This window comes from Rhincodon typus, chromosome 8 (assembly GCF_021869965.1).
Source record: "Rhincodon typus isolate 14 chromosome 8, sRhiTyp1.1, whole genome shotgun sequence".
NCBI classification, from domain to species: Eukaryota; Metazoa; Chordata; class Chondrichthyes; order Orectolobiformes; family Rhincodontidae; genus Rhincodon; species Rhincodon typus.
This window is the reverse complement of record NC_063339.1, coordinates 28,020,778-28,034,897: the sequence shown is the minus strand read 5'-3', so window position 1 is coordinate 28,034,897 and position 14,120 is coordinate 28,020,778. Positions and strand designations below refer to the sequence as shown.

General features: G+C 41.2%; 1 protein-coding gene across 2 annotated transcripts in view; it reads left to right on the top strand.

Annotated features, from left to right (window-relative positions):
- The window catches only part of lrrc9 (leucine rich repeat containing 9), a 182,687-nt gene that overhangs the window by 163,230 nt on the left and 5,337 nt on the right, over nt 1–14,120 (top strand). For both annotated transcript variants that reach the window (XM_048599971.1, XM_048599972.1), the window contains 3 exons: nt 1,415–1,483; nt 4,637–4,762; nt 7,275–7,449. In XM_048599971.1, the coding sequence (XP_048455928.1) occupies nt 1,415–1,483; nt 4,637–4,762; nt 7,275–7,449 (370 nt within the window). The remainder of the gene's footprint in view (nt 1–1,414; nt 1,484–4,636; nt 4,763–7,274; nt 7,450–14,120) is intronic.

The following is a 14,120-nucleotide window of genomic DNA, read 5'->3' as shown; positions in this document are numbered from 1 at the left end:
GATGTGGTGTATGGTCAAGATCTTTCTTTCTGTAAAGAACCAGGCCCTGCATATTAGTAAATGTAGCTTCCAGTTACGTTGGGCCTGACTGACAATTCTGAATAGGTTGTAAGTATAATTACTGATATGCTTGAAATAACCTAGCAAATGTTGTCCAATTGTAGAATTGCATCACATGTTGCATGTTTTCAAGTTTTGTCTGCTTGTGTTTGGCCAGTGCCTTGTTTGTTGCAAACAGCCGAAGAGATACGATCTGCCAGTCTTTGAGATATAAGGCCTGCTTACCTGGCATCGCACTGGCATTGAATTTAATAAAACACTTTTCTGATTTGCGTAATAGGCAGAACATAGAGAAAAATGCATAGAAAAAAAAAGCCTGGTAATTAATAGTCAGTCAGTAATTAACTGCTGCATTCTCCATGGAAAGACCTCTACCAATCAGAGTCCACTTGCCAACCAATGAGCACTCTCTTCTCACACAATATAAGTGTTGGTTTTACCTTTTATGATATTCTTGTGATTGACCTGATGACTGCAAGATAAAAAGCTATGACCAAGTATATTTTTAAAGAGCAAAATAAAGTTCTGTCTGATCAAACAATTACTTAATTATTAATTGTTTAGAGTTATTAATGTTTAGACTCTAAATATCTCCTAAATGTCTCCCACTGTTTCTCTAGTGTCTTATAACTTAACCTATTTTTCCATTTCACTTTAGCCATCACTGCGTTCATATCCTTGTAATTTATTTTAAATTTGTTTTAAATTCCTTTTTACACCATCAGTAACCACATTCAACATCTTATCTTCCGCCATCACTGCCTCTTCCAGCATGATGTCACCATCAAACACATCTACTCCTCTCCCCCTGCTCCCCCCCACACCTTTTTCATGTTTCAATATGACTATTCTTTGTGACAATATGGACCATTCCTCAATTCTAAGTTATTCACTCTCACAAACTTTCTCAGTAGCTAACTACTTTCCTTCTCAAAGTTTCAACTTTGTCTTTGTCTCCACTGATGGCCTTGATCTGCTGAGTATTTCCAGCATTTCAAATTTCTAGTATTTGTGGTAGTTTGCTTTTGCGTTCAAAATGAATATTATTCAAAATTTATATTTCTTTTTTTTCTGAAAGCATGGGAAATTTTATGAACGGTATATTTGTATATAACAAAATTTCAAACATTTTAAAGCATGAAAGTCAAAAGGTGTACAATGTAAAGACCAAAAAGCCATAAGAGAAATAACACAATATGTGCTGAACAATCTTGTGGAAAAGTAGGTGCATACAAACATGTGTATTTTACAAATCTGTATAATGGAAATGTGGGGAACCTATCCAACTGTTCTGACAATCAAGATTTGAGATACTGTCATTATAGATATGATAGTAAACTACTTTTTTTCACAGGATATAGGTGAACTGGAAAAACTTGATTCACTTCCAAATTTGACAGAGCTGTCGGTTGTTGGAAATCCTGTAAGCATTATAATTTTGTATGTTGTATTTAAATTATGATTTATCAATTAATTGCTCAAACAAAGTTCTTTTGATTGAAATTGTAGAATGACTTCAGTGCAAATAGAGGCCATTCTGCCCATTGAGTCTGTACCGACACTCCAAAGAGCATGCCACCTAGACCCATGCCAAGTTTTTACTTGCCTCTCTGGTGGTTACATACCAATTCTGAATAACAACTTCTGTCATGCGACTGTCACATAAGTTGTACTTCTCACGCCTCTCCATTGAGAGGAATGATCTATGCTGTAATATAAACATGAGGATCAATTCCATCTCTTTGTGAGACCAATAGTTGCAGCTTTCTCTATTGCAAAACCTTTATCAGAAGTACCTGAAATATGTAGATCATCATTCAAGTTACACAGAAGTTTTGTTTTATTTAATTCAGCTCATTGACTTCCCACTGGTGTGCATGTCAGGTATACTCCAGTAGCTCATCCTGCCGCTCATTAAAATGTGAACCTAGACAGTGAATTCAATGTTTATCAAAATCCAGTGCAAACATGTGAGTAAGATTATTAACCAATGAACAGGACATAGTACTCCACTCAATCTTCACCTGTTTAAATGGAGGCACTGAAGCTCATCGCAGTTCCCAGGTCCTTTAGGGAAGGAAACTGCCACCCTTACCTGGTCTGGCCTACATGTGACTCCAGACCCATAGCAATGTGGTTGACTCTTAACTGCCCTCTGGGCAATTAGGGATGGGCAATAAATGCTGCCTAGCCAGCGATGCCCTCATCCCGTAAATGAATAAAAAAAAGGTATTGCCCAGCTGAAATCTGTGCCTCTCATGTAGGGCCCTCAACATACCAGCTTAAAGAGCTCTCCTGGATGTATTTTAATAATTCCACTTCCTCTCAATCTTTTACACAATGAGTACCCAGCTAATGTTGGGGAATTTGAAATCTCCCACTATCAGTACCCTAATAGTTTTATACTTCTCTGATACTTGTTTACATATCTACTCATCTGTTTCTCTCAGATTGTTGGGAGGCCAGCAGTACACCCCCAGCAATATGCTTTTTAATTTCTACTCATACGGCTTTATTTTGAGGTGCCTTCTAAAATATCATCCCTCTTTACTGCTATAATTGATTTCCTGATTAATATTGTGACAACCCCTCTTCTTTTACCTCCTTCCCTGTATCCTGGAATATTAAGCTGCCAATGATGTCCCATTGTCAACCATGCCTCAGTGATAGCAATTGCATCATACCCCCAAGTCTGAATTTGTGCCCTCAACTCATTTGCTTATTCATCAGACTTCTTGCATTAAAATAAAAACATCCAACCTTGCCAAATTCCCTTGTACTTTAATGGGCCTATAATTTCTACGCCTCCTTGACTCCTTAGCTGTCACTTCCAGTTTTGGCCATGCATCTCCTTTTGCTGAACTCAAGATCACCCCACCAAAAAAAAAGTTAAACCCTTCCAAAAAGCCCTACAAACCTCCCTGCAAGGATGCTGATCCCATTTCAGTTCAGGTGCAACCAGGTCTCACCAGCCCCAAAAACAGTCCCAGTGTCCCAGAAATCTAAAGGCCTCCGTCCTGCACCATCTCTCCAGTCACGCATTCATAAAATCATAGAACCTCTACAGCGTGGAAGCTGGCCATTTGGCCCATCGAATCCAGATCAATCCTCCAAAGGGCATCTCACCCAGACACACTCCATCCCTGTAACCCCATGTTTCCCATGGCTAATCCACCTAGTCAGCAGATCCTTGGACACTATGGGCAGTTTAGCATAGCCAATCCATCTGACCCACACATCTTTGGACAGATTGGCCGCATCCTTCTCTTTCTCTCCTTTCTCATCGTTTTCTTTCTCTTTTTTTCTTTTCGTCATCATCTGACTTCATGGGGAAGCTGGAAGGGTGTTGGTGGGTTGTTGGCTACAGCAGTACTGGTGCCCAGAGCAAGGACTCTTGGCAAGGGCCAGATCATGGACTCAGCGGGTTTTCAGCTGTGGCGGTGGCAATGCCTGGTACAAAGAATTCTGGCTGCGGTCGCCTGAAGTACAAGAACTCCTTGAGGCCTGAGTACCTTACAGAGACCTTGCAGAAACCCTGGCGCTGTGTTTGAAGAGCCGTTGTACAGAAGAGGAACTCTATTTATGTAATCTCTTTCAATTCTTTTTGGATCTCAAAATGACACCGGATTGTAGTGACAAAACACTTTTTCTGTATCTTTCTAGATAAATGTGACAATAAATAAGTTATAATCCCTCAACGTAATCATAACATATACAGTGATCTCTATTTATGTGCCACTTCAGAATGGCAAGCAACCATTCAGTGATATCCCTGACCTTGGCACCAGGGAAGCAGCATACCATTCTGGAGTCTCTTTCGCAGCCGCAGAAACATGTATTTGTTCCCCTTACAAATGAATCCTCTACAACTTCAGCCGTGCCATTAGTCTTCCTCCCATCTTGTGCAGAAGACCAGCTAATTATGCCATGAAGTTAGCTGCCACTACTTTCCCCAGTCATCTCCCCCACCAGTATCCAGAACAGTATATCTGTTAGAAGGAGGCTGGCCACAGGAAACTCTTGTAGTACCTGGCTACCTGTTCTCTGCCTGGGGGTCACCCATGCCCATTTTTGCTGTTCAGTCTTCACTTGCTATGTAACTACCTCACTGAACATGCTATCCGCAACATGCCAAGCACTGCTGATGCTCCACAGTGATTTCACCCACAGGTCCAGCTCTGAATTTCAGTTAGCCAGTAGCTGCAGCTGGTCACACTTCCTGCACACATGTTCACCTGGTCGGGGGGAGAAACCGTTCGAGCTTGGTATTTCTGTGTTTTATATGTCTCAAATTGCCATTTAACTATCTGAAGAGTTCAGGTTACCTTTCTTAAAAAGAAATCAGTTTGTGGTTGTAGTTTGGATCAACGTTGAATGGTTTTACAAGTTACAAACAGCAGCAATTCTTATACGGAGACTTTAAAATATAGGCAGTTCTAAAATTAATAAAATGTGTGAAATTCTGAGTGTGTTTGACTTGCGTCAATCTTACCTGAATCACTACAATGTCAAAACAATTAAAATGATAATCAAGTGATGCTTTATTTTGAGATTACCTTGTAAATTTTTTTTACAGGTCTCTCGTAAAATGTTGTATCGTCCATTCCTAGTGTTTCGATTAACAAATCTTCAGATATTGGACAGCGTACCAGTCACTATGGATGAGAAACAAAAAGCTGAATTTCTATTGTGTGAGCATAATGTAAGAATTTTGATGGTTTAATTGGTAGCAGACATCCTGTGGCATTTTTAACAATACAAGCTAAACAATAGACCTAATTGACAAAGGGATGGTTTTGCCATGTAGTGTGTTTCATCATGGTCGCTGGTTTGGGATTAAATTACAATCCTTTACATTTGAAGGGAAATCTGATCATCATATTATCCAGTAGAACAATACCGTAAGAATTCACTTTTTTTAAACAAAAGCAAAGGAATTGTCCATAAGGATTTCAGGGGAGGTGGTGATATAGTGGTGATTTCATTGGAATAGTACACCCATTGGAATAGACACCAAGGTTAATGCTCTCGGGACACTATCAATTTGTGGGATGTCGGTAGCTTTAGCTAGGGCAGAATTTTTTGCCCATCCCGAATCGCCCCTGGTTGTGGTCTGTCATTTTAAGCCACTGCAATCCTTTGGGTATGCTTGTTGCTGTTAGGAGAGGAGTTCCAGGATTTTGACCCAGCAATGGTGAAGGAGTAGCAATACAGTTTCAAGTCAGGATAGTGTGTGTTCAATTCCACCCTCGGGCGACTGACTGTGTGGAGTTTACACATTCTCCCGTGTCTGCGTGGGTTTCCTCCGGGTGCTCCAGTTTCCTCCCACAGCCCAAAGATGTGCAGGCTAGGTGGATTGGCCATGCTAAGTTGCCTGTAGTGTTCAGGGATCTGTAGATTAGGTGGGTTAAAGGGGGATGGGTCTGGGTGGGATGCTCTGAGGGTCAGTGTGGACTTTTTGGGCTGAATGGCCTGTTTCCACACTGTAGGCATTCTATGGGGCTGAGGAGATCGATCACCAACAACCAGAACCATCTTCTGTTTGTGGTAAGTATGTCTCCAACCAATGTAGAGTTTTTCCCCTAATTCTCAATTACCCTATTTTTGCTAAGCCTCATTGATACCATCTCAGTCAAATGCTGCCTTAATGCCGAGGCCTGTCACTTTTTACCTCACTGTTGCGGTTCAGCTGTTTTGCCCAACTTTGAATCAGGCTGTAATGAGGCCAGGAGCTGAGTAGCCATGGCATATACAGCTAAGCATCTTGATAACACTGCTGACGACCACTTCTATCACGTTATTGAGGATCGAGAGCAGACTGATGGGACAGTAATTGTTGGGTTGGATTTGCCCTTATTCTTGTGGATAGAACATAACTGGGCAATTTTCCACCCTATCTGCTCGATAATAGTGTGTGGTTGCGTGGAACAGCTTGGAATTGGTGGGGCTAATTATGGAATACAAATCTTCAATATTATTGCCATAATATTATCAGACCCCATAACCTTGCAGTATCAAGTATCTTCAGCTATTTCTTGATGTAATATGTATTGAGTCAAATTAGTTGAAGACTGTGATGCTGGGGACATCAGGAGGAGGATCATGCACTTAGCATTTCTGGCTGAAGATGAATGCAAATATTTCAGCCTTGTGTTTTGCACTGATATGCTGGCGGCTCCATCATTAAGGATGGGAATGTTTGGGACCCTTTACCTCCTGTTAGTTGTTTAATTATGCACCACCATTCATGACTGGATGTGGCAGAACTGCAGATCTTAGATCTGATCCCTTGGTGGTAGGATTGCTGAGTTTTGCATGTTGCTTCCACTGTTTTACATGCAAGAACTCCTGTGTTGTAACTTCACCAGGTTGATGCTTCATTTTTAGGTATACATGGTGCTGGTCCTGACATGCCCTCCTACATTCTTCATTGTCCCAGCTTGATGATGATAATTGTGTGGGAAATGCCTCGCATCAGGTTACAGAACGTGCACCTCGTCGATGCCTAATTTTGAATTGCTAGATCCATTTGAATTCTGTCTCATTTAGCACAGGGGTAGTCCCACATACCATACCATACTTTGTTTATCTTCTCCCAATAATCTGTACCACATAAAATCCAGATTGCACTTTTCAGTGTCTCTCGTCAAACACATATAAATTGAAATCACAGTATCCCTCATTTAAAATTCCTTTTTGATCTGAAAAAACAAATTGGTTTGACAAATATTCAGGGTTTACTGAGTGCTTTTAAACTAATTTAAGTCTAAACGTCTCCCTAGACTGCACTTATTGAGAGGTTTGTAGGTGCAGGTCTCCACCAAGAGGCCTAGATTGTTCACTTATTGTTTAAGTTTCTTTCCTGCCAAGATTTTCTAATCGATCTGTTCAGAGATGGTATTCACCTTTGGAACAGGTGAGACTTGAACCTGGGCCTCCTGACTCAGAGGCAAGGACAGTACCACTGCAACACAAGAGCCCTCTGCTGATAGACATTATAAAACAGAACATTGAGTACATTCACCGAGCAACCGATACAGGCAGGTTTTATGCACATGAGCCAGGCTCTGGTTGAGGACTAAGCCACCTATCACATCCACTCAGAAACATTTGACATCATTGCTATTTGTTTTATTTTCAGTTACTTAGTAGCACTGCAAATATAGATTTCAATATTTAACCAGTATTGATTATTTGTTTATTTTGATCAATAGACAACGCCTTCAAGTTCTGTCGAAACAGGGCTAGGTGCAATAATGCCATTGCTAAAAAGGCCCAATACATTGAGGACAGCCAATAGTTTTCCTAAAGAATTGCAGCCTTTTTCAGGACCAGAATTCAATCTCCCACATTGCTTTGGGGACTCAATACCACAGGAGCCAGTCAGAAGTAAGCAACTATAATGTGTTTTTCTTGTTTTGGATAACAACTTGCATATGTTATGTATAGCTTCCAATAAATTCACTTGTTTACTTGTTCTGCCCAATCACACCAAGGTGACTATATTGATATTGAAATTAACAGGGTTATTTTGTTTTATCACTGTTAATGAGATGGTATTCAAGAATCAATACTTTGATTCAATGGAAAGACATTAAGCTCTTCAATTCTTCTCCTCCATTAAATCCCTCCTTTTAAAAAAGAAAGCTCAACTCTAACCAAATTTTAATTACCCTTCCTAATTATCCTTTGTTTTGTTTAGTGCCTATTCAGTTCTGACTTAAATTCTGTTAAGGAATGTGTGATTTTTTAAAATATATATGGAAGTTGTTATTAAAACATTGGTTCTTTGTTAGCCTCCTGATGCATCTGAAATAGCTTTAGAACAATAATGAAGCAATTGGCTATGCACAAACTTTTGATTTGCTACTGCACTCAACCTCATGGCTGAACTAAGTTCATAAAGCTGACTAAACACATAACTGGCCTATCTAGCTGTAAAAGAGGTAGCAAGCTGGTGTGTCTTCCACTATAAGTTTATTCACCACACCCAAGACAGTGTAAGTTGTGACTATGTTTCTGTTCTACAGTCCGGCCATATTCAGCTGGAAACAGGTTCTTATAAATTATTTTCAACCTGTCTGGACATTGTTATGACCTACTTTCATTGCAGGTTGGACTTCAACCCAAGCATTTCAGTCCGGGGTAGGGACACTACCACAGTACCACAAGACCCCTATTGCTCCTTACATACATTCCCTAACCTTTCCCCAATTAATACAATATGATCTTAATCACAACTAGAGCTGAAACATTCACAAATGCAATTGATACAGTATTTGAAACATTAACACAGGCAAGATGAAAATAATGATGGCCTGTGCTTCAGGAGGTACTGTTCATCTTGCTGGCATGAGTGTCACAGTCTGTAGGGATGATGATTAAGCACACTACTTTAAGTGCATCTCAACACTATAGGCTACAAAGCCTTGCAATTCAATCCAACTCTGTCTTCCATGTTACCTATAGAACCAGTAGTATGGGGAGACCTTGGATTGTAGAGTTAACTATATCCAATCTGATTAGTTTTGTATAGAGTTAGAAGCTACTGAAGGTTTTGAAAGCAGATAACCATCTAAAGACAATACACATTAATTTAAACCTAACAGTTGGACAATTGTTTTAGTTCCAAACTATTCTAACCTCAATTCCAGGTGGTGAAGTATTCTGGATTTGCTATTAGATCAAAAGTTGCCTCTGTTGGTGCTCCACGAAGTTATCTTCTACTTATACTTATTAACTGAAGGCTGTCCAGTGCAGAATGCATAACATGCATGAAGTTTGAGTTTCTGCTTCAGCCGCATTCAACTTTTCCAAATAAAAACCAAGAGAACGGGGGATGCTGTAAATCAGAGAACACTATTTTCACTTCAGTAGGAATGTTCTGCCCAATTTTGGTTGTTATGCTTGAAAAAGTGGGTGTTTCAGCGCACAGGAAATGTTTGTAAGAATGGCTGTGGCGATGAAAGACTTTAGTTACGTACATAGATTAATGAAGCTGGGATCATTCTCTTTAGGCAAGGTTGAGAAGAGTTTTGATAGATATTTTGAAAAGCCTAAAAGGTTTGGACAGAGCAGATAACCAAAATGTTCCCACTGATGGAAGGATCTAGAATCAGGGTAAATGGCTGAACAACGACAATATGACACAAGGAGAACCATTTTTATGCAGTGAATAGTTAGGATCTGGAATGTGCTGCCTGACAATGTGGTGGAGAGAGGTTCAGTTGTTGCTTTCGTAATGTAATTGGATAATTGCCCAAAAAGAAAGAAAAGTATTGGAGGACTCTGGGCAAAAATTATGGGAATGTGGTGAGCTGAATAGCTCTTACAGACAATCCAAGTAAACAGTATTCTGAATGGTTTCCTTTTAAGCTGCAACCATTGACTGATTTTATGATTCAGTGATAGCATAGAATACACAAATACAAGGAATGGATAAAGTGAAGAAGAAGAGTAAGTCAAACTGTACCACTCATTCAACATTCTGTCCTGTGTTCCTATGTTTTAAGTTCTCTTATCTCTCCCCTATATTTGTTGCTTTTAACCTTCCATGCAATAGCTCTGGTACTTTCTCTTGGGTAGGGTCAATGGTGGAATTTAACATAATTTATTAAGATTAGGTTTTAACAGCATGAGTGAATGAACCAGACCAATGGGGAGGAAACGAGAAGGATGCTCAAAACATCATGGTTACATTGAGTTCTGCCTATTTGCATTCGATCATACAATCTTTCAATTTGCTGGGGTTTCAGGTAGTTCGTGACCCAATTGATACTTCAGTGGAAGGAAGGAATTTGAGAATTAATTAGGTTGGGGTTGAACATCTTTAGACAAATTTAGCATCCTTGGAAAGCATTTATGGTCACTGCTATGAGCAGGACATTAGAGGTTGGCAGACAGGGCACATGAGTCTTTGACCTTGCTCCACATGCTCAAAGTGTATCAACTTATATGAGCCCCCAGAAACATTCAATTAGCAGGAAATTGGGATTTTTTTTTAACCTGTGCATGCCATCATCGTTCTTGAAAGCTTATACCAAACATTTCCAACTTGTCAACATCAAGGCTTGCAATGCTGGAAGAGGATCAGGGAGGAGGGTAAAGTCCTCTATCAATTGGTTCATGACAGGATACACAGATGAAGCAACCTGTCATCCCCGACATCCTCAAGTGTCATGTTGGTAGCAGTTCATAGTCGAGCAGGACACTAAGTGACAGAAAAGATGACTGCCCTAATCAGGGAACAATGTTACTGGCCCAGGATGGCGGCTGATATTGATGACTTCTGTCACAATTGTGAGAGATGTACTATGGCCAAAACAGGGAAGTAATCTTACCCCAGCATGAGATCCTGGTGGCCAAGAGTCCTCCAAAGGCACTTGTAATAGATATTGTGGTGCTTGACCCCAATACTAATAGTTCTCATACTCACGGCTAACTTCACCAAATTTACGCAGACTGTTCCCACCTGTGATGAAAAAGCCTCAACTATAGCCAGAATGTTAGTGTGTGACTGGTTTGTTTGGTTCTGTATTCCATGTCAGATTCACAGTGATCGCGGCGCAAGGTCATGCACAAGATCCTACAAGAGATTTGGAAGGTCTATGGCATTACCAAGAACCACAATACCCTCATCATCCAGAGGGTAATGGATAGTGCAAACAATTCATCCATAATGTGTATGACAATTGGCACACCTTGCCTCCTGAGGATAAACAAGAGAGTTCTGAGTACTTTTGGAGCTGGGTTATGTTTATAATTGCACCCCACACTCACCAACAGACTATTCCGCAATCATCTCTTTGATGGGACACAGTCCTTCCTGTGGACTATCTCCTTGGGCTCACTACACTGAGATGGCAGGTCAATAAGTGGGTATCCAGCATGAAAAAAGGCTAAGCCAGGCATTTAAGATGGTGACCAGAAGGACTGAGAGAGGAGTACTGAGAAGGAAAACATTGGTCAATCTTAAGGTCGAGAGGACTGACCTTCTAATTGGCATCAGGGCATTCCTCTGAATTCTGGGTCGGAATAAGATGCAGAACTTTGGACCCAGAACTGATTCATCAAGCGGCTGGACACAGTTGGCTGCACCTATGTCTATGAACCAAAAGCTGCTGGAGGACAGATTCAGAAAATGGTTCACAGTGGTGAGTTCCTGAAGCCAGGAGTCTGGTGGATGATGTAGAAACAAGAAACTCATTCAGTGGTGTTGTGGAACCTGAAGTATTAGTCCTTGATGATTCAAGTGATTTAGAATCCTGGAGTCACCAGTGCAGGGAGGCATAATCCACTCTTGAAAATAGCACAGGGTAGACCTGGCAGTAGACAAAAAACTGAGCAACAAGTACTGTCGACTATATGACTCCTGCAGCCCTGACTGACCTCAGCCTGAACGTAGGTGATCTGTCACAGAGCCTGGTTTCCTTGGAAGGTCCAGCACAAATAGGAGGCTGAGACGATTTTCTCAAGCAAATGCTCGATATCACCCCAGCCCTTACCATTTACCCAGATTGGTGGTGCAAGAAGAGAATACTGGCATTAATGAAGATACTCCAAGCCATCATGGTGCAACATGCTAATCATGTAACTACTTCACACACAATCACTGTGTTGTTGCTATATGGCAAGTTTCAAGCAAGGAAGTTTCAAGACTTGCACCAGCAAGTGTCGATGATGACAGAGCAGCTGGGGCAGTCAAATGAACTCTCATTGGAAAGAAAGTGTGCCTTTGATGGGGGAGGACTGATGAGATAGGCAAGCAGACAGACAAAGGAATTCCTCAGCCCAATGTTAACCACATGTTTATTCCATACACATAGTGTAAATAGGTCCTTCTTTATCTTTAATGTCCCTTCCTGTTTGTAATGACCTGATGCCAGTGGAATTTTTAGCTGTACATCTGTTCAAATCTTATATTGCATTTTGAAGTGGTCTAAGACATTGTATGGAAGAACTGCTGTTTTGTATGAGATAGTAAGAACTGCAGATGCCAAGGTACCCATGACCAACCCTCCCAGACATCCCCGCCTCCTTGACCTGACACAACCTGTCCATCTCCTCACGAACAAAAACAAAGTTGCTGGAAAAGCTCAGCAGGTCTGGCAGCATCTGTGAAGGAGAAAACAGAGTTAATGTTTCAGGTCCGGTGACCCTTCCCCAGACTGTCTATCTGCTCCTCCCACCTCACTGACCAATCCCCACCACTCCCTACCTGCACTCACCTATCATAATCCCACTTATCTTCCCCAGCCCCACCTTTATTTCTGAGCCCCCTTCCATTTCTGAAGAAGAGTCCTGACCCGAAATGTCAACTTTCCTGCTCCTCTGATGCTGCCTGGCCTGCTGTGTTCCTCCAGCTCCACACTGCTCTTTTGTATGAAGGCTTTGGAGAAGGTGTTATCGGCATCCCCAGATCAATCTACTCAAACTTGCAATACTCTTTAGACTCAAAGACACTAGGCTTAATTTTCTCAAAATTTACCTGCATCAAGTTTTGGGGAACTTCATAGAATGTTTCTTCCCATGAGCTCCGTCAGGTTTTATGATACTCACCTCATTAAATATGCACCATTTGCTATCTTGGGCTCACCGATGGTGGACATTCTCACCATAACCAGAACCTTCTGGGGATCTATCCACCAGTGCCATATTTGAAGCCCAGCTATGCACCAGTTCAAGCACTGCTAGCAAGGAATTGAACTTCTCATTTTACACCAGAGATAGCCAATAGAGGAAAACTGTCAACCTGACAATTTGCTGACAGGGATTTGGAAGCTCTGATGAACGGGGTCGTGGACAGGACGGCTGTCCTTTTTCTTCAGGACCACCAGAGGCCACCATAGCACCAGGTGCTGCCAGCCTCATTTGAGGTAACCACTCAAATCAGTGTAGTCTCCACGGTGCAGGGGAGCCCAGCAGCACATTAAGATTAATGACTTCTGCGTCCCTAAAAGATGGTGATCTTTTCTCTGCTGACTTAGGCTCACTAAATCATAACTCTATGGCTGTACACAACTCCCACTGAGGCTCATTGTCTACTATTCCCACTGTTGCATGCAACTCACTCACTGTCACCCACCCCAAACCCTCAGATTATGACCTGAGCATGCCCCTGCACTTCCTACTCAATCACTCAGGATATCTCACTACCTTTCCTCCACCTTTCCACCAGTAACAGCTGTGCCAGCCTCATTCATATTACTGAATCCCTTCTCACAATCTAGGAAAAATTGGCCCACAGTAGGATAAAGAGGGTGGTGGAGTGATGTGCAAAAATGCAAGGCAGAGATGCTGTGGGCATTCAAGTCGGCACAAATTGAATGAACACTAAGAAAATAACCCAAGAGGCATCCTGTTCCAATGCATTAGATTGGTGTCTGTACCTGGGAGCAGCACTGTAAAATATGTTGTCAGTGTGCTCCAATGTGGCATATTGAAGCGTTGAGCTATTATATACAAGTCTGAAATGTGTAATGGTGAGGCAAGGTTGGTACTTTGCCAATGTCAAAATCTGTAAATGGAGGTGCAGCTAGTTGTGGCCTGTGCAGCATGCCTTTAAGTGAGGAAATGCTGGAGAAGACACTGATGAGCTACTATGTAACCATCACGACTTTCGTGTCGGAAATAGATGCCATTTCATTTCACTGCTTGAGACAATTGCAATCTACATATAAATCAAGTCAGATTAAGTAATAATAAGATGTTAATACATGCAAATAGGTCCTCTGCCATTCACTGGTGAGATTCTCCTTCGGCTGTTATAAGTTTATGCCAAAAATCAGATTTCTTTCTCTTAAATTTTCTGTTTTCATCATATTTTCTGGGAAAATTTCATCTACTGTCTACCAAGCTGATCTGATTTCTGTCAACAACTTCATGCTCTGCATTTCTCATTTTAATTTAACCCAAGTGCATTGTGTGCTTAAATGGGCAAATACATAGTGTCTTCAATATAGTATGACATCCCTAAGCAATAGGGCCCATTTATTTATATGCTGAATTTCAATCTGCATACATATTTATAAAGTGCCTAGGACTGAGCAGACAAATTGATC